General features: G+C 38.1%; 1 protein-coding gene across 1 annotated transcript in view; it reads left to right on the forward strand.

The window, feature by feature from the left end:
• Nucleotides 1–10,126, forward strand: part of PEG10 (paternally expressed 10) — a 13,330-nt gene extending 3,204 nt beyond the window's left edge. Inside the window, 2 exon segments of the mRNA XM_011974680.1 lie at nucleotides 3,771–4,942; nucleotides 4,945–10,126. Of these exon segments, the coding sequence (XP_011830070.1) occupies nucleotides 3,771–4,942; nucleotides 4,945–6,119 (2,347 nt within the window). The 3' untranslated portion in view covers nucleotides 6,120–10,126.
• Nucleotides 10,127–20,222: the final 10,096 nt, after the last annotated feature.

Here is a 20,222-nt window from a genome sequence, read left to right on the forward strand (position 1 = left end):
TTATTCCAAATAATTAGCTTTTTTCATAAAAAGCTAATTTAAATTTGGGGCAAGTGGATTGTTAATGGTACATATTGGTATTAAAGTTTGTGTAATGTTACATAAAGTGGTTACATTACAAAATATAGTTTCAGCTTGCATAAACATCTGTATAAAACAAATTTATAACTGATTCCCAGTAAGATGTACCATGTAAGAATTGTGTTTCTAGCTGAATGAAGAAATTTTAAAACCTGGTTCCATATATTACAAATCATGAGCCAGGACTTTGATAGGGGAGGAGCTGGGGGCTTTGGCTCCCAAAAATCTCGTGTCACGTACCCCCGTCCCACAACAAGTATACAATCTATGGAAAATTTGTGCTTATCATAATTACAGCTTTAAGTAATTCCCCCTCCTCTTTGGATATTGTATATTGGCATATTAAAGAGGTTCAAAACAACTGTAATAACATGCATATTAAGAGAATTTGCATTTCATAAATAGTACAAGATAGTAGTAAAAAATTGGACATTTGAAAATATGAAGCAACTAAGAGTTGCTTAATGAGGTGTCATTTCCTAATGGGATGTTTATTTATGGTTTTTGGCTACTATTGCTCTTTGGTGTGTTTGTGGAATAGAAATTTTTCCAAGCTATTATGAAGAGTCAATAATTAACCAAATGTATTTAATTCCTAAAAAGACTAAAACTGAAATTATTATCATGTAAAGATGGCATCTGTCCTAGACAGCTTGGCTTTATGCAGTTTGTCCTTTTAATTATCAGGAATGAGACCTCTTGAACCCTCCCCTCCAATGCAGCCCCTACTAAGGGGGAGTTTAAGGAGCCATACATAGTTCTATAATTCAAATCAAGTAAACTTGCTCCTTGTCCCAGGTTAACTTGTGCTGCCTCAGTCGCTGTTTAAATATTTTTATATGCACTGTTAACCTGCCTGCCAATTACCCTATTACTTTTAATGGATAAACTACTGTTCCCTGGGCAGTTGTCTCTTTTAACGTCCCACCCTAAACTTGCCAACCCTCATGTGAAGGCCTCAGGCTTGTTATTGGCAAAGGTCAGAAGTCTTAAGTTAGTGACCTTGCAGGCTAAAGTAGGCCTTGAATTTGCTTGACCAGCACTACATTAAAAAATAAAAAAGAATGAAATGTCTGGTTGGGGGGGGTAGGGGGGAGGGCATGCACTTCCAAGTTCCATTGTTGCAGCCCCTCCCATCTTAACTCTGGTCTCTTTTCACTTTTAAAGTACCTTCCTTATATATCAAAAGTATTTGAATTTTTAACACTTATTGATCTTTTATTTCCCTAAGCCATGTAGTAAAATTATTTGCTGATTTCCTAATGTATTATTATTTCTGTCACATCATTGTTTTTTGCAGATAATGAAACTACCAGACCTGGGCTTCAATAAAGCCCCCCTTAGTGGCCGTGATTAACAAGTGGCCAGGCTGCACCAGGCCATGCTGTGAATGCTCTTTAGGAAGTCTTTTATCAAGGTTTTGAAGATATTAATGTCTAGATGACAAAAGTGGTACCTTAGTCGCCTTACTTATGCTTATTAGTTGTTTCTTAATGGTACATGAAAACTCCTAATTTAATAAGTAAAAATTGCATTATGTTGTGATGTTATATTGTCAGGGTCACCAATAGAATTGTCTTTAAGGAGTTGGAAATGATACTGGATGTCACAGGTTATGATGTGTTTATTGTATTTTCTAATTTTTTCTAAACTTGAATATTTTATCTTGAATGTCAATTACTTGTTTTTGTAGACTAAGTTACTAAAGTAATTAGTAGTGGGTTAAAACTATTAAAATGTCACACTACTCCCTGTCTCTTAAAGACCCTGCTTGCTGTATAGCCACTCCTTGGAGAGGTTACACCAACTGCAAAGGACACAGGGAAAGTATCTGTGGGTGGTGACTTTGGGGCGTGGGAGGTACCTAAAGGGTTAGGAGTTGGGGAAGAAGGAGCATTTCTTTACAGCCAGGGGCTGGGCATCATATTTAATTACCACTTTCTTTCTTTTTTTTTTTTTTTCCTTGTACTCTATTGGTTGAAAATAGTAACTTCTCTAATTACCAACTGTGTATCTTTCTGGGCTTATTCTATGTAATTTATTTGGTGTCCGTTTTTGCAGGTAAATCACATAGTGAGTATCCAGAGAGGACCAAGTTATGTTTTTAAACTTTTGTTTATTTAAAAGTTTTATAAGCTTTTCAAACTTTCTTTAAAAGTTTTATAAACTTTTCAAACTTTCTTAAAAGTTTTATAAGCTTTTCAAACTTTCTTTAAAAGCTTTATAAACTTTTTAAACTTTCTTTAAAAGTTTTAAACTTTTTAAATTAAAGTTTTTTAAACTTTTTTAAACTTTTACATATTATGTTTTAAACTTTTTATATATTTAAATTTTCCGAATATGGGACTTGAGATTATTAATAAAATTTAAAATAATTAAATCATTCTAAATGCATTTAACTGTATTTTCAGGAAGTACACAGGCAGACACTGTGTCAGGATTTTTTATGTGTGTCATTTATTGTCATTGCACTCATAATTAGAATGCTTAAACACACACCCTACCCCCACCTCCCCACACACATCCACTCACCTGCAGGAATGTAGCCCTGTCCCACCTTAACATTACAAACCTGCATTTGGGGCTCTGGTGACAAATCTTGGTTAAAAACTATGGATTGCAAACTGGTGACCTGCAAGACAAATAAGGCCTTGGATTTGACCAACACAGTGTTTTTAAAAAAGTAAACATCTTTAGGTGGGAAATGCATGCCCATGTTGCTATAGTTGCAGCCCCTCCCTCTTTTAATCCCACTCTCTTCACACAGATAATCACCTTTCTATTTTCTAATTAATAACTTTGTTAATATCAGCTAACCATTATTGAATACTCACTACATAATTTACCTGCACTATTTAATTAAGTCCTCACAATTAGTTTGAGGTATACTATTATTGGGCTTCTTTGAATGCCCCATTTTATAGCTTTTCCTAGGAGGCATCAATTAGTATTTCTTGAATGACTGCATAAATGACAAGGGAAACTGACATACACATATTGCTGCTTAGTGCCATTTCTGTCCCACAGAGAATTTTCTTTGGGGATTTAAATTATGGTCAGAAAAGTAATTTAGGCAGTCCTGTAGTTTTTGTGGTGGTGGTTGTTTGATTTGATAACCAGTTACCTTCTCTGTGGCAGTGAAACAGGGTTGTGACAGTTGGCCACAGTACCCTCCTCCCGCCCACAGGGCTGATGAATACATGCATTGTGATTTTAATACTCCTCTCTTTTTTAATTAGCTTCTGTTAGTTGTAGTATTAACTATTTTTGGCCTAGCTTCTTTAGTAACAAAAGTTATTATTTTGGCTTTAATTTGCATAATTGATTTGGTATCTATGTTTGCCTTGAAGTTTCTTCCTCTGTTTCAATACAAAACTACTTGTTTAGAGGGTTTCAACATTCTTTTATAGTTTATAAAGGTAAGCATGCTGTTGATAATGTATTGTTGAATCATAATGAACAGGTGGCCTTTGAGGAAGACAAGGTCATTTGAACATCAAAAAGTAGTTTCCTTTTTGTTATCTATGGTGCTGATTGATACTTTTCTCTTGAAAGTTTGTTTTCTTTGTTCGCTAATTATTAAAGTAAGTGCATAGAGCAAGGGATAATTTAAATACTAAATCCTTTGTGTCTGCATTTTGCTGCTTTGAATCTATAAGTTGGATTTATACATTTATCTTTATTTACAGAAATAAGCGGATTTTGAAAACAAAAAAAAGAAGGAGTGGAAGAGGGGGCCAGGATCCAGGCCTCCATCCCCACAGAAGTGAAGCTACAGCTGGGAGGTCTCCTCCCACCCCAACCGTCACCCTGGGTCCCGACTGCCCACCTCCTCCCCCTCCCCCTCCCCCCAACAACAACAACAACAACAACTCCAAGCACACCGGCCATAAGAGCGCGTGTGTCCCCAACATGACCGAACGAAGAAGGGATGAGCTCTCTGAAGAGATCAACAACCTAAGAGAGAAGGTCATTAGGCAGTCCGAGGAGAACAACAACCTGCAGAACCAGGTGCAGAAGCTCACAGAGGAGAACACCACCCTTCGAGAGCAAGTGGAACCCACCCCTGAGGATGAGGATGATGACATCGAGCTCCGCGGTGCTGCAGCAGCTGCTGCCCCACCCCCTCCAATAGAGGAAGAGTGCCCAGAAGACCTTCCAGAGAAGTTCGATGGCAACCCAGACATGCTGGCTCCTTTCATGGCCCAGTGCCAGATCTTCATGGAAAAGAGCACCAGGGATTTCTCAGTTGATCGTGTCCGTGTCTGTTTCGTGACAAGCATGATGACCGGCCGTGCTGCCCGCTGGGCCTCGGCAAAGCTGGAGCGCTCCCACTACCTGATGCACAACTACCCAGCTTTCATGATGGAAATGAAGCATGTCTTTGAAGACCCTCAGAGGCGAGAGGCTGCCAAACGCAAGATCAGACGCCTGCGCCAAGGCATGGGGTCTGTCATCGACTATTCCAATGCTTTCCAGATGATTGCCCAGGACCTGGATTGGAACGAGCCTGCGCTGATTGACCAGTACCACGAGGGCCTCAGCGACCACATTCAGGAGGAGCTCTCCCACCTCGAGGTCGCCAAGTCGCTGTCTGCTCTGATTGGGCAGTGCATTCACATTGAGAGAAGGCTGGCCAGGGCTGCTGCAGCTCGCAAGCCACGCTCACCACCCCGGGCGCTGGTGTTGCCTCATGTTGCAAGCCACCACCAGGTAGATCCAACCGAGCCAGTGGGAGGTGCCCGCATGCGCCTGACCCAGGAGGAAAAAGAAAGACGCAGAAAGCTGAACCTGTGCCTCTACTGTGGAACAGGAGGTCACTACGCTGACAACTGTCCTGCCAAGGCCTCGAAGGCTTCGCCGGCGGGAAACTCCCCGGCCCCGCTGTAGAGGGACCTTCAGCGACCGGGCCAGAAATAATAAGGTCCCCACAAGATGACGCCTCATCTCCACACTTGCAAGTGATGCTCCAGATTCATCTTCCGGGCAGACACACCCTGTTCGTCCGAGCCATGATCGATTCTGGTGCTTCTGGCAACTTCATTGATCACGAATACGTTGCTCAAAATGGAATTCCTCTAAGAATCAAGGACTGGCCAATACTTGTGGAAGCAATTGATGGGCGCCCCATAGCATCGGGCCCAGTTGTCCACGAAACTCACGACCTGATAGTTGACCTGGGAGATCACCGTGAAGTGCTGTCATTTGATGTGACTCAGTCTCCATTCTTCCCTGTCGTCCTAGGGGTTCGCTGGCTGAGCACACATGATCCCAACATCACATGGAGCACTCGATCTATTGTCTTTGATTCTGAATACTGCCGCTACCACTGCCGGATGTATTCTCCAATACCACCATCGCTCCCACCACCAGCACAACAACCGCCACTCTATTATCCAGTAGATGGATACAGAGTTTACCAACCAGTGAGATATTACTATGTCCAGAATGTGTACACTCCAGTAGATGAGCACGTCTACCCAGATCACCGCCTGGTTGACCCTCACATAGAAATGATACCTGGAGCACACAGTATTCCCAGCGGACATGTGTACTCACTGTCTGAACCTGAAATGGCAGCTCTTCGAGATTTTGTGGCAAGAAATGTGAAAGATGGGCTGATTACTCCAACGATTGCACCTAATGGAGCCCAAGTTCTCCAGGTGAAGAGGGGGTGGAAACTGCAAGTTTCTTACGATTGCCGAGCTCCAAACAATTTTACTATCCAGAATCAGTATCCTCGCCTATCTATTCCAAATTTAGAAGACCAAGCGCACCTGGCAACGTACACTGAATTCGTACCTCAAATACCTGGATACCAAACGTACCCCACATATGCCGCATACCCGACCTACCCAGTAGGATTCGCCTGGTACCCAGTGGGAAGAGACGGACAAGGAAGATCACTATATGTACCTGTTATGATCACTTGGAATCCACACTGGTACCGCCAGCCTCCGGTACCACAGTACCCGCCGCCACAGCCGCCACCTCCACCACCGCCGCCGCCGCCGCCTCCATCTTACAGTACCCTGTAAATACTTGTCATGTCCTTCAGGATCTCTGCCCTCAAAATTTATTCCTGTTCAGCTTCTCAATCAGTGACTGTGTGCTAAGTTTTAGGCTACTGTATCTTCAGGCCACCTGAGGCACATCCTCTCTGAAACGGCTATAGAAGGTCAGGGCCACCCTGGACTGGCACACATCCTAAAGCACCAAAAGACCTTCAACATTTTCTGAGAGCAACAGAGTATTTGCCAATAAATTAGCTCTCATTTTTCCACCTTGACTGCCAATCTAACTAAAATAATTAGTAAGTTTACTTTCCAGCCAGTCCTGGAAGTCTGGGTTTTACCTGCCAAAACCTCTGTCACCATCTAAATTATAGGCTGCCAAATTTGTTCTTTAACATTTACAGAGAAGCTGATACAAATGCAGGAAATGCTGATTTCTTTATGGAGGGGGAGACAAGGAGGAGGAGGAGGACATGACTTTTCTTGCAGTTTCGGTACCCTCTTTAAATCACTGGAGGACCGAGGCCTTATTAAGGAAGCCAAAATTATCGGTGCAGTATGGAAAGGCTTCCGTGATCCTCTCGCTGCACCCTTAGAAACTTCACCGTCTTCAAACTCCATTTCTGTGGTTCTGTTAATTCTCAAGGAGCAGCAACTTGACTGGTTCTCCCAGGAGCAGGCAAAACCCTTGTAACATGAAACATCTCAGGCTTGAAAAGAAAGTGCTCTCTCAGATGGACTCTTGCATGTTAAGAGTGTGCCTTCACATCGTGGTGCAAATCACATGTACCCAGGACTCCGGCTTTGACATAACACCTTACCATCATCATGCCATAATGGCGTCCACGAAGCATTAAACCTGGTAACCAGAGATTACTGGTGGCTCCAGGGGTGTTAGATGTTCATGAAATGTGACCACATCTCAATTACCTTCGAGGGCTAAAGAATAGCAGATCAAAAGGACTCCAAAATCCCGTACCCAACTCTTAAAAGATTTGTCCTGGTACTTCAGAAAGAATTTTCATGAGTGTTGTTAATTGGCTGGAAAAGCACCAGCTGACGTTTTAGAAGCATCTATCCATGTGTCTGTCTCCATACGCATCTGGGCATTCCATCTTCAGTCCCCTCATTAGACTGTAGCGTGTTAGGATGTGTGGAGAGAAGAGAAATGATTTAGCACCCAGATTCACACTCCTATGCCTGGAAGGGACATCTTTGAAGAAGAGGAATTAGGGCTGTGGACACTGTCTTGAGGATGTGGACTTCCTTAGTGAACTCCACATTACTTGACGATAACCACTTCAGAAGGATCAGAATCCATGTAATGAAAAGGGTCCCTCTAGAGGATGGAGCTGATGTGAAGCTGCCAATGGATGAAAAGCCTCAGAAAGCAACTCAAAGAACTCAAAGCAACGAACAACACAAGAGTTGTCTTCAGCCCAGTGACACCTCTGGTGTCCCCTGGATGCTTTATGCTAACCTGGGACTGCCTGACTTCCTTTAGCCTGGTCCCTTGCTACTACCTTGAACTGTTTTATCTAACCTCTCTTTTTCTGTTTAATTCTTTACTACTGCCATTGACCCTGCTGCAGGATTTGTATCATGTTCCTGCCTGGTTGCTGAGACTCCATTTTGCTGCCACACACAGAGATGTAACAGGCAGGCTTTAATTGCGAGCGGTGGAAAACAACATGGTGTGTATCTCAAATTGCCTGACGTGAAGAGGAGTCTTAACGGTGAAGTTTCACTTTTCATCAGCATCATCTTTCACATGTTCATTATCATCCACCCTTATTCTTGCATGTTTAAATACTTAAAATTTTTAGTGTAATTTTTAGTGTAAGTGTTTTGAAGTGGTGACTAGGCTTTCAAAAATTTCCATTGAATTACAAAGTACTATCCAGTTCTTACTGTTAGAGTTAAACTAAGTAAAAATGATAAGTAACATAGTGTAAAATATTTCTTTACTGTGAAGTTCTTACAATGCTGTGAATGAGAGGCTCCTCAGAACTGGAGTATTTGTATAACAGTTCATCCTGTTCATCTTCAATTTTAACATCATATATAATTTCAATTCTATTAATTGGGCCTTTAAAAATCATATAAAAGGATATAAAATTTCAAAAGAGAAACCTAATTGACTATTTAATCCAAAACAACTTTTTTTTGTTCAATGGAATCAGAAAGCTTGTCAATCACTCATGTGTTTTAGAGTAATTACTTTTAAAATGGTGCATTTGTGCTTCTGAACTATTTTGAAGCGTCACTTCTGTTTACCTCAAGTATCAATTCATCCTCCATACCTTTGAATTCAAGTTGTTTTGTGTCAAATTTACAGTTGTCAATTGATCTTCAAGCTGCAGGGTGCCTAGAAATGGGCCGTTGTCTGTAGCCCTGGCATGTGCACACGGACATTTGCCACCACTGCAAGCAAAAGTCTGGAAAAGTTCTCCAACGACAAGAATGATCAGGGAGAATATGCTGCTGTGGGTTAACAACTCAGAAAGTCCCTGATCCACATTTGGCTGCTTACTAAAGCTTGTGATTAACTTTTTGGCAGTGTGTACTATGCTCTATTGCTATATATGCTATCTATAAATGTAGATGTTAAGGATAAGTAATTCTAAATTTATTATTCTATAGTATTGAAGTTTGGTTAAGTTTCCTTTCACTCAATTGATTTCTTTTGTTAATCAAGTTTATGTTAATTGGATCCTTTAATTTTTTTGGCATTTTCCAACAAAAATGGATTTATTCATAAGAAAGGAAAAAAATCAATGGAATTTGATATCTAAAGAAGTTAGAAAGGGAGCAAAATAAAAAACATAATGGAGATAGATTATTAAGCAAAATCAATAGCTGAGTTTTTGAAACAAACTGGGAAAATTAATTAATTGACTTTTGGCCTAAATTTACATTGTTAATTAAATCAAGAAGGAAGAAGATCTAAGAGCTCCCATTGATAGGCAAGCCTAGAGAGAACTAGCTAAATTTGTCATGCTAGGATATTGAAACAGAGAAGATTTACATACATTTATGAAGGGTCAATTTAGTTTGGACAGTGAGGTATTTGTCCTAGATAGTGGAAAAAAGGAGAATTAGTCTGATGGAATCATGAAGTAATACAGTGAACTTGCAGGTGCACAAAATAAGAGGGCCACATCTATATGGTGCAGTCTGGAATTCTGTTTAAGTTTGCAGGTACCTCTTGGACATCTGAATTGATCCAGTTGTCATCCACCACAGACATCTCACATCAGATACAGACAGTTCCAAGATTGACAACAGAGAACACCCTGCTGGAAAGACCTGGGCAGAAATGGAGAGCCCTGCGGGAGCCATGTTACATTTTCATCTAAAGAGAGAAGACACATCTGATGAGACTGAAAGTTCTTTGTTGTTTTAGATTGTAGAATGGTATTGAATTGGTCTGTGGAAATTGCATTGCTTTTATTTCTTTGTGTAATCAAGTTTAAGTAATAGGGGATATATAATCATAAGCATTTTAGGGTGGGAGGGACTATTAAGTAATTTTAAGTGGGTGGGATTATTTAGAATGTTAGAATAATATTGTGTATTAGATATCGCTATAAGTGGGCATGTGTACTTACTTGTGACCCTTTACCCTGTAATTGCTATCCTTAAAGATTTCAAATAACTCAGAGGGAACTGCAGGGAGACCAACTTATTTAGAGTGAATTGGACATGGATAAAAACCCTAGTGGGAGAAAGTTCAAAGGTGATTAGATTAATAGTTTAATAGAGGATGAGTGCCCTTTGATAAATTACTGCTAGAATGAAATTATCAATGATGGATGGTAAATTTTCATGGAAGTTATAAAAGTGATAAATAAAAACCCTTGCTTTTACCCCTGTCAGTAGCCCTCCTCCTACCACTGAACCCCATTACCCCTACCCCCTCCTTCTAACTTTATTGCTGTATTCTCTTTACTCTATATTGCTCTCTATTTGCTAATATTGCATTGCTGTTACAATAAAAATTCAATAAAGATTTAGTGGTTAAGTGCAAACTGTGTCCTGATCATTTCAGCATCTACCAGCATCGAGGGAATGGGGTGGGGTAGGGTGGGGAAGGCTGAGAGAGTAGGGAGGGTGGGAGAGGCTACAAGTGGGGATAGTAGAGTAGGGTGGGGCTGTGGGGAGGGTGGGATTGTGGGAAGGGTGGGGAAGTGGGAGGTAGGAGGGTGGGTAGGATAGGGGTGGAATTGAGTTTGGGATAGTGGGGTGGTGGTATAAAGAACATTGTCTATTACAACCCAGTATGAATTATATAGCCAGGAAATCAGTTATTCCAGCTGCAAAAGTTTAACATATAAAATAAAGGTACACAATTAATAACAACTCTGGTGATATAGTATCACACACTTTAACATCAGTTTTACTTCAAATACTTGAGATTCATTAACAGAAAATTATGAAGTATTAGGACATAGAAGAAGACATAAATGCAGTATAGATGTGTGGGAAATTAACACACAGATTTATACCAATTAACACTAAAACAATATAATGAGAGTGATAGTGAAATTCATCTAAGGAAAAAATGGCAAGTGGTGTTTACAAGGCACTCATCCTATCAGATTTTAAAACACGGTGACCCCACTTAGGGTTGTAGAATAATAGATTGCATATAGGAAACCTGAAAAAGGGACTCTCAGTGGGTTAGTTTCAAAGGACTGCTGTGTTCTTGTGACATGATAGTCACATAAATATGACTGTTTATTGGGAAGATAGTGACTAAAAGGAAAAATCTAGAACTAATGAAAACACACAACTAAAAACTGTCTACCCTCAGAAGCAAGCTACTAGAGTAGCTGTCCATCAAGCAGAGCTCATAAACTCCAACGGTGTGCAGGGTGGTGGGTGGATTTGAAGAAATTGGGAGTGAGGGTCCTCGGCCAAGAACTACTGAGTTGTTAAGTACTTGCCCTGAGAGTTTCTTAAAATTGAACCTGATGCAAAAGTGAATAGCCAAATCATGTTGAAAGAAAATGGAAATATCTTATTCATTCCTATTTGTTACACCTAGACTCCTCCCCACCTGGGCCCCACTTCTTTCCATAATCCACGTGATTAAACAAAAACAAAAAAAGGTACTCAGCCTCAAGATATTAAGTTATGCAGCTGTATGACAAAGCTAGTCCAGAACAATAAACTTATTTTACATAACAATTGCAATATTTTTTGAAACCTTTTATGAAATGAATAAAGACTCCCTCTTATCTAGTGTAGTGGATGCTAGCAATTAATCAAAACAACTAATTACAATCAAAACAACTACAATCAAAACAATTTTTTAGAATGATGACCACACTATGTTAACTTAAAACACAAATATACATTCATTTGGTCAGTCTAATAGAGGTGCGTGTTCCACTGATTGGAGCTCTGAGTTGCCCTTTTGAATAAATTAAATCATTGGCACAAAATGTTACACAGCAATGGGAAAATAAACAACTTTTAAAAACATAAAGGCAATTAAATATTCATGAGGATAAGAATCACTCTTGAGCCACACCTCAAGAAATTGCATAAATCAAGGACTACAAGAAGGAAGAATAACTTATTGGTATGAGGAGAGTAAACTAATAAATCTAAGATGAATTAAATTAATAAAGATAACACGCACAATAGAATGGAAACGTATTTGGTACATACCTATAAAAGATTTGATAACTAATTCACTACTCAAACCACCTCATATTTTTGCTAGAAAAATTAAACACACAATCCCCACCCTTTACTCCTTATCCTCGGGTTCCACATCTACATTCAACCAATCTCAAATGGAAAATACTCAAAAAAAAAAAGTAAAAAAAAATACAAAGATAAAAATAAAAATAATACAATACAATTATTTACATAGAATTTACATTGTATTAAGTATAACAAGTAATCGAGATAAAGCATACAGGAGGGTGGGCATAAGTTATATGCAAATACTATGGATTTACCTGAGGGACTTGAGCATCTTCAGATTTTACTATTGGCAGGGTGGGAGGTACTGGAACCTATTACCTTCGTACGCCAAGGGACAACTGTATTTGAAGAAGAATCTGGAAGGAGGGATAAATAACAAAGAGAGAGAGTATGTGTGTGTGGTATGTTCAATAACAATTTATTAATTTTTTTCAATGTTCAAGGCAGTAGGCTAGGTCTAAGGGAATGCAATTCAGGGCACAGACCTTGGACTACCACACCTAATGCAGTTGAAGGGTGAGCACCCAAGGGTTCTCTAGCTAGGTGTCTTAGTCCATTTTCGTTGTTATAAAAGAATACCTGAGACTGAGTAATCAATAAAGAAAAGTAGTTTATTAAGCTCACAGTTCTGCAGGCTGAGAAGTTCAAGGACATGGTCCTGGCTTCTGGCAAGGACTTTCAAGCTTTGTCACAACCTGACTGAGAAGGTCAAAGGGGAAGAAGACATATGCAAATGGAAAAGCCTGAGGGGCATCTAGCTTTATATCAACCCACTCTTAAGGAAACTAATCCAGTCACTACCTCAAGAACAGCACCAAGCCATTCATGAGGCACTTGCCCCCATATCCCAAACACCTCCTATTAGCTCCATGCCCACCAACACTGCCACACTGGGGATCAAATTTCAACATGAGTTTTGGTAAGGACAAACAAACCATATCCATATGATAACACCCGAGTACTCCAACTGTTCTTAGGCACCATAGTTGCCCAAGTCATTTGTGAGTAGGCAGCGTTTAATTATTGTTTAGTGCAGACAAAGGATATTTGACATTTAAGATTTTTTCTAGAATACACTAAATTTCTTAAATATTTATTTTTACTAATCTTTTTCAGTTGAGGATTAGAAAGAATGAACAAGAGAAATGATTCCTTCCTCCCAAATTGACCTCAAAAGCAGCCCTTTTAGCATATAATAAAATTCCCTTATTCTATTCCCAGATAATCCCTAGAGGTAGTTGACAGCTGTATATCTAGAATCCCAGTTCCTGGAAACTCAGGATAATTTACAGAGTAACATTTTGATCCAAGACAGTCAAAAAAGAGAGCAAGTGAATCTTTGGAATATCATTAAATCATTAATTGCTATTTTCTATTTAGCCTTATAGTCCTTACATAAGAAAATCCATGAATTAAAATGAATTATAATTTATATAACTTTAAATCATTGGCTAGTTATTCTCAATCAGTCCATGTTACAAAAAAAGAAATAGGTGGAATTTAGACTCAGAGATAGCACCTTATAAAAATTTATTATAGATAAAATTCTTTTTAAAATACAAATATTTTTTCCTATTTTATTTCTAAGAGGTTTCAACATTACTTAAATCTCATATATATCAGCCTATGTGAGAATAAATCTAATAAAATAACACAGCATCCTACTTTCTAGGTATAAGTTGATGTGAAGACTACACATGCTCATTTCTACTTTGAGTCTCTTGAGCAATACCCTAAGTTTCATCATTGCCTCCAGTTCTTAAGGTTAGTTAAAGTAGGGTGAACGATATTTTGCTAGCTTTTGAACCACAACATTGGTACAGCAAATTACCCTATCAGTCCAAGTCTGAAATACTACCCAATTGTGACAACTGGGCTTAAGTCTTCTTACTAAGCACTAAACCTCACCAAAATCCAATGTTGAGGTTGGAAGAGTGTTCACTAATGACCTCTCTTTTCTTTTGTACCTACTTGAGAATGAACACAGGTAGTTAGATGTGGATTAAAATGCATCTTTATTATGGTCAAGCTAAGTTGTAGAATGCAATTTGGGCCTTAGGTTAAAATTATCCATCCTATTCCTTTCCTCCTCCCCAATTCTGGATCTGAGGATAAGATGTGCTCAGAGTAGACACACTACACAGCCCCCTCAAGAGGCACGTGAGCTGCCTCACACCCATCAAGAACTTGGGAGAGGAACAAAAGCAAGGCAGATATGCCTACAAGCCTACCTTTTTAAGACAAGGTCTATGTAGATTGCATATAAGTATAGAGTATAGAACTGAAGCCCCAGTTTGTTCTCAGGACATTGTCAACACCGATATGTAAGGTTTCTCCAGTCCAGTGATAGCTCTTATCAGGAGATACATATGAGATTGGACTTATTTGCACATATGTAAAATTTACAACCAGAGGGCTAAGGGTTGCACGTATGTCTAGTGTAGCATATTAGGGTTCACTAAGTATAAAAATCCTGATTAAGAACTTGATGACACTTGTTCCTACTTCAGGGGACCTGCTGTCCTTTGTTCCCCTAATATTGAAAGATCAAGTCTCTGACCTAATACCCTGGACTTCACTGTGATGAGAGTCCTCACAGTGATTCCAATCCACAGTGATAGCCTAAAGGACCACTTTGAAGAAGACACATTCCTACCTAGGAGATGATAAATGAATCATCACGGACACCCACCTAGAGGTTAAAAGGTGGTGTTCTATACCTAATGCAAAGAAATGTGTGAGATATTTTTATTATAAATAGGAATGTGTAGTTTAGACAGTTTAGTTTTACATAGGAATTTTTTTTTTTTTAAGTGAAGTCTCACTCCATCACCCAGGCAGGAGTGTGGTGATGTGATCTTCGCTCACTGCAAGCTCTGTTTCCCAGGTTCAAGTGATTCTCCTGCCTCAGCCTCCCAAGTAGCTAGGATTACAGGCACCTGCCACAATGCTCAGCTAATTTTTGTATTTTTAGTGGGATGGAGTTTCACCACATTGGCCAGGCTGGTCTCAAACTCCTGACCTCAAGTGATCCGCCTGCCTCGGCCTCCCAAAGTGCTGGGATTACAGGCATGAGTCACTGCACCCAGTCTACGTAGAATTTCTAAATGTTGATTAATTCCATACTCATATATATAGTTAATCCTTATAATACACATTTGTTATGGACTACATTTTCTGCCTTCCCTTCCACAAATCTGTATATTGAAGCCCTGACTCCCAATGTGACCTATTTGGAGAAAGTGCCTTTAAGGAAGCAATTAAGATTAAATGAGTTCATAAGGGTGGGGTCCTAATCAAATAGAATTAGTGTTTTAAGAAAAGGAAGAACCAGAACCACCAGGAACACCCACACAGAGGAAAGATCATGTGAGGACACAGAAAAAGGTAGCTATCTGCAAGTCAAACATAAATATCTTACCAGACAACAACTCTGCCAGCACATTGATCTTAGAATTCTGACATCCAGAACTGGGAGAAAATGAATTTTTGTTATTTCATCCAATCAGCCTATGGTATTTTGATATGGCAGCCCCAGCAGACTAGTACAATATTGTATTTTGTATTCTATAAATTTTATATTTATTATAATATAGAGGAGTATAACATATAATATAGTATAAGAATACTAAATATTAGTATATATTATATCATATATTATATAGTTATTTAATATGTTTTATAATAATAGTACAATATAGTATAATAGATGTAGGTAAAATAAGTATAAACATATTATTATATGTTATATAGTATTCAGATACATTCTGAAAAATGTGTCAGGCAATTTTGTCATTGTGTGAACATTATAGAGTGTACTTACAGAAACCTAGATGGTATAGCCTACCACACACCTAGGCTGTATGGCTATTGCTTCTAGGCTACAAACTTGAATAGCATGTTGCTATACTAAACATTATAGGTAATTGTAACACAAAGGTCAATATTTCTGTAGAAAAGTTACAGTAAAAATATAGTATAAAAGATAAAAAATAGGCCAGGTGCAGTGGCTTACACTTATAATCCCAGCAATTTGGGAGGCCGAGGCTGGCAGTGACCACAAGGTCAGGAGTTCAAGACCAGCCTGACCAACATAGTAAAATGCCATCTCAACCAAAAATATAAAAAATTAGCCAGGCATGGTGGTGGGCACCTGTAATCCCAGCTACTCGGGAGGCTGAGGCAGGAGAATTGCTTGAACCTGGGGGGTGGAGGTTGCAGTGAGCCGAGATTGTGCCATTGCGTTCCAGCCCAGGCGACAGTGCAAGACTCTGTCTCAAAATATAAATAAATAAATAAATAAAAATTTAAAAAGTTAAAAAATAGTATGGTACACCTATAGAGGGGGCATAAAATAAGTGGAGTTTATAGGACTGGAAGTTGCTCTGGCTGAGTCAATGAGTGAGTCATGAGTGAACATGAGGCCTAGGACATTATTATATACTACTGTAGACTTTATAAACAGTACACTTAGGCTACACTAAATTTATTTAAAAATTTTTCTTTTTTCAATAATAAATTAACCTACTGTAATTTTTAGCCTCAAAAACTTTTAAATTTTTTTAGATTTTTGACTATTGTAACACAGCTTAAAACAGATATTGTACAGTTGTATAAAAATATTTTCTCTTTTTATATCCTTATTCTATAAGCTTTTTTCTATTTTTTATTTTTATAGATTTAGGTAGTATAAGTATATATTTTTTGTATGGATATATTTTGTGGTGGTGAAGTCTGGGCTTTCCGTGTAACCATCACCCAAATAGTGTCTGTTGTACCCAATAGGTAATTTCACATCCCTTATTCCTTTCTCTCCCTCCTACCTTTTGAACTCTCCAGTGTCTGTTATTCCACTCTCTATATCCATGTGTACACATTTATTAGCTCTCACTTATAAGGGAGAACATGTGGTACTTGCTTTTGTTTCTGAGTTATTTCCACTGAAGAAATACACACATACTGAGGCACACACACACTGAAGGTATATACACACATACACCAAGAAATATTACTAACATTTTCTTTATCCAATCATCCATTGATGGACACTTAGGTTGATTCCATGACTGTGCTACTGTGAATAGTGTGGTGATGAACATACAAGTGCAGATTTCTTTTTCATACAATGATTTATTTTCCTATGGGTAGATACCGAGTAGTGGGATTTCTGGATCAAATGGCAGTTTCTGTTTAGTTCTTTGAGATACTTCCACACTGTTTTCCATCCATAGATGTTGTACTAACTTACATTCACACCAACAGTGTATAAGAATTATCTTTTCTCTGCATCCTCACCAATATCTGTTGTTTCATTCTTGTTAATCTTTTTAAGCTCCCTCAAAACACAGGAATCTGTTGTTTTTTGACTTTCTAATAATAGCCGTTCTGACCGTTGTGAGATGTTACGTCACTGTGGTTTTCATTGGCATGTCCCTGATGATTAGTGATATTGAGCATTTTTTTCACGTTTTTTGGCCACTGGACAATTCTCATTCTGGTCAGTTATTCATTTGATCTTGTGAATATCATGGTGAAAGGAACAACAGAGTTACCAGATGAAATGAAAACACTCACATGCATCATAGTCACAGAAATTTGTCACAAGATGAAGAAGACATTGATTCCACTTTGAACCAAAGTTTATAGAACACTATTAATGGAGATTAGTGGAAATGGCTGCTAAAGTAAAAGTTAAGGTGAATGATCTAATCTGACTTGATTTATTGAATCCAGAACCTTTATGCTAAATCTCCCTAGTAATCAACTAAATAAAAATCCCTTTATACCACTACTTAGTAAGTTAGTAAATGTGTGCTACTCATTAGATGCTAATCTCACTTACTGAGGAATGCAGAATTGCATACAGTTTCCACAGTTCAGCCAGTACACCCTAATCTCAGTGTATAACTCCCTATGGTTCTTCCTTGCTAATCAACTCACTGTCTTCCAAAAGAGCCCATGGCAATAAAAAAAGAAACCAAACTCTCACATCCTTAAAGAAAATTAAGCCCAGGAATCACCTCCCCATTTCCATCTGGAGTATAAGATTAGAATAAAAACCCACAGTATTACCAGTGTAATACTTTCACCACCTTGGCCACTTTTTTATGGGGTTGTTTGTTTTCCTTTTGAGTTGTTTTAGTTTCTTGTAGATTCTGTACATTAGTCCTTCATCAGATGCATAGTTTGCAAATATTTCTCCCATTCTGTGGGTTGTCTGTTTACTCTCTTGATTATTTCTTTTGCTGTGCACAAGCTTTTCAGTTTAGGTCCATTTGTCTATTTTTGTTTTTGTTGCCTTTGCTTTTGAGTCATAAATTCTTTGTCTAGGTCAATGTCCAGAAGTTTTTTCTGTGTGTGTGCTTAGGATGGCTTTGTCTAGCCAGGCTTTTTTTTGTTTCCATATGAATTTTAGGATTGTTTTTTCTAATTATGTGGAAAATGATATTGGTAGTTTGATAAGAATTGCATTGAATCTGTAGATTTCTTTGGACGGTATGGTCATTTTAACAATAGTGATTCTTCCAATCTATAAGCATGGAATGTTTTTCCATTTGTTTGTGGAAAGAATACTGATAGAAGAATCTACAATTTCTTCCATCAGTATTTTTTAGTTCTCCTCATAGAGATCTTTCACCACATTGGTTAAATGTATACCTAGGTATTTTGTGTGGTTTTTTTCTTTTTGGTAGCTATTGTAAATGGTATTGAGTTTGTGATTTGGTTTTCGGCTTGATCTTTATTAGTGTATAGAAATGCCACCAGTTTTTGTATGTTGATTTTGTATCCTGAAACTTTACTGAGTCATTTATTAAATCTAGGAGTCTTTGGAAGAGTCTTTTGGATTTTTTAGGTATAAGATTATATCATCAGCAAACAGATAATTTGACTTCCTCTTTTCCAATTTGGATTTCTTTTATTTCTTTCTCTTGCCTCATTGCTCTATTTAGGACTGCCAGTACTATGTTGAATAGGAGTGATTAAAGTAGGCATCCCTGACTCTTTCCAGTTCTTAGGGGGAATGCTTTCAACTTTTCCCTATTTTGTATGATGTTGTCTGTGGGTTTGTCATATATGTCTTTTATTATTTTGAGGCATGCTCCTTTGATGCTTGGTTTTCTGAGGGTTTTTAACATGAAGGGCTGCTAAATTTTATCAAATGCTTTGTCTGCATCTATTGAGATGATTGTATAGTTTTTGTTTTAAATTGTATTTATGTGGTGAATCACATTTATTGATTTGCAAATGTTGAGCCATGCTTACATCCCTGGAATAAAATCCACTTGATTGTGGTAAATTATCTTTTTGATGTGCTGTTGGATTTGGTTTGCTAGTAATTTGTTGTGGATTTTTGAATCTATGTTAATCAGGGATATTGGCCTGTAGTTTCTGTTGTTGCTGTTTTTTGCTTGCCCAGCTTTGGTATCAGGGTGATACTGGCTTTGCAGAACAAGTTAGGGAGGAGTCCCTTCTCAATTTTTTAGAACCAGTTCTTCTTTGTACATCTATCAGAATTCAGCTGTGAATCTGACTGGTCCTTTATTATTATTATTATCATTAATGATTCAATCTCAGTACTCATTATTGCTCTGATCAAGATTTCTATTTCTTTCTGGTTTCATCTTGGGAGGTTGTATGTTTTCAGTAATTTAACCATTTCCTCTAGGGTTTCTAGTTCGTGCGCATAGAGATACTCATAGTAGTCTCTGATGATCTTTTGCATTTCTATGTAATCAGTTGTAATGTCTCTATTTTCATTCGATTGTACTTATTTGAGTCTTGTTTTTTCTGGGTTAATTTAGCTAGTGATTTATCAACTTTGTTTATCTTTTCAAAGAACCAATTTTCACTTTGTTGAGCCTTTGTATTGTTTCTTGGGGTCTAAACTTCCTTTAGTTATCCTCTGATCTTTGTTACTTTTTCTCTTCTGACAGCTTAGCTTCTTTCTTTTGAAAATTTTTTATTTTCTTTTTACTTTTAAACTTTTGGTTAACAACTAAGACACAAACACACACATTAGCTTAGGCCTACACAGGGTCAGGAGCATTAATAGCATAGTGTTCTACCTCCACATCACGTCCCACTGGAAGGTCATTAGGAGCAATAACACGCATGAAGCCATCATCTCCTATGATTGCTGTGCCTTCTTCTGAATATCTCCTGAAGGATCTGCCTGAGGCTACTTTACAGTTAACTTTTTTTTCTATAAGTAGAAGAAGTACATTCTAAAATAATGATAAAAAGTATCTTATAGTAAATACATAAACCAGTAATACAGTCATTTGTTATCATTAGAAATATCTACTCTACATAATTGTATGTGCTATACTTTTATATAACTGACAATGTAGTAGGTTAGTTTACACCAGCTAACCACAAACACATGAATAATGCATTACACTACAA

The sequence above is a fragment of the Mandrillus leucophaeus genome, unplaced genomic scaffold (genome assembly GCF_000951045.1).
Source record: "Mandrillus leucophaeus isolate KB7577 unplaced genomic scaffold, Mleu.le_1.0 Scaffold148, whole genome shotgun sequence".
In the NCBI taxonomy this organism is placed as follows: Eukaryota; Metazoa; Chordata; class Mammalia; order Primates; family Cercopithecidae; genus Mandrillus; species Mandrillus leucophaeus.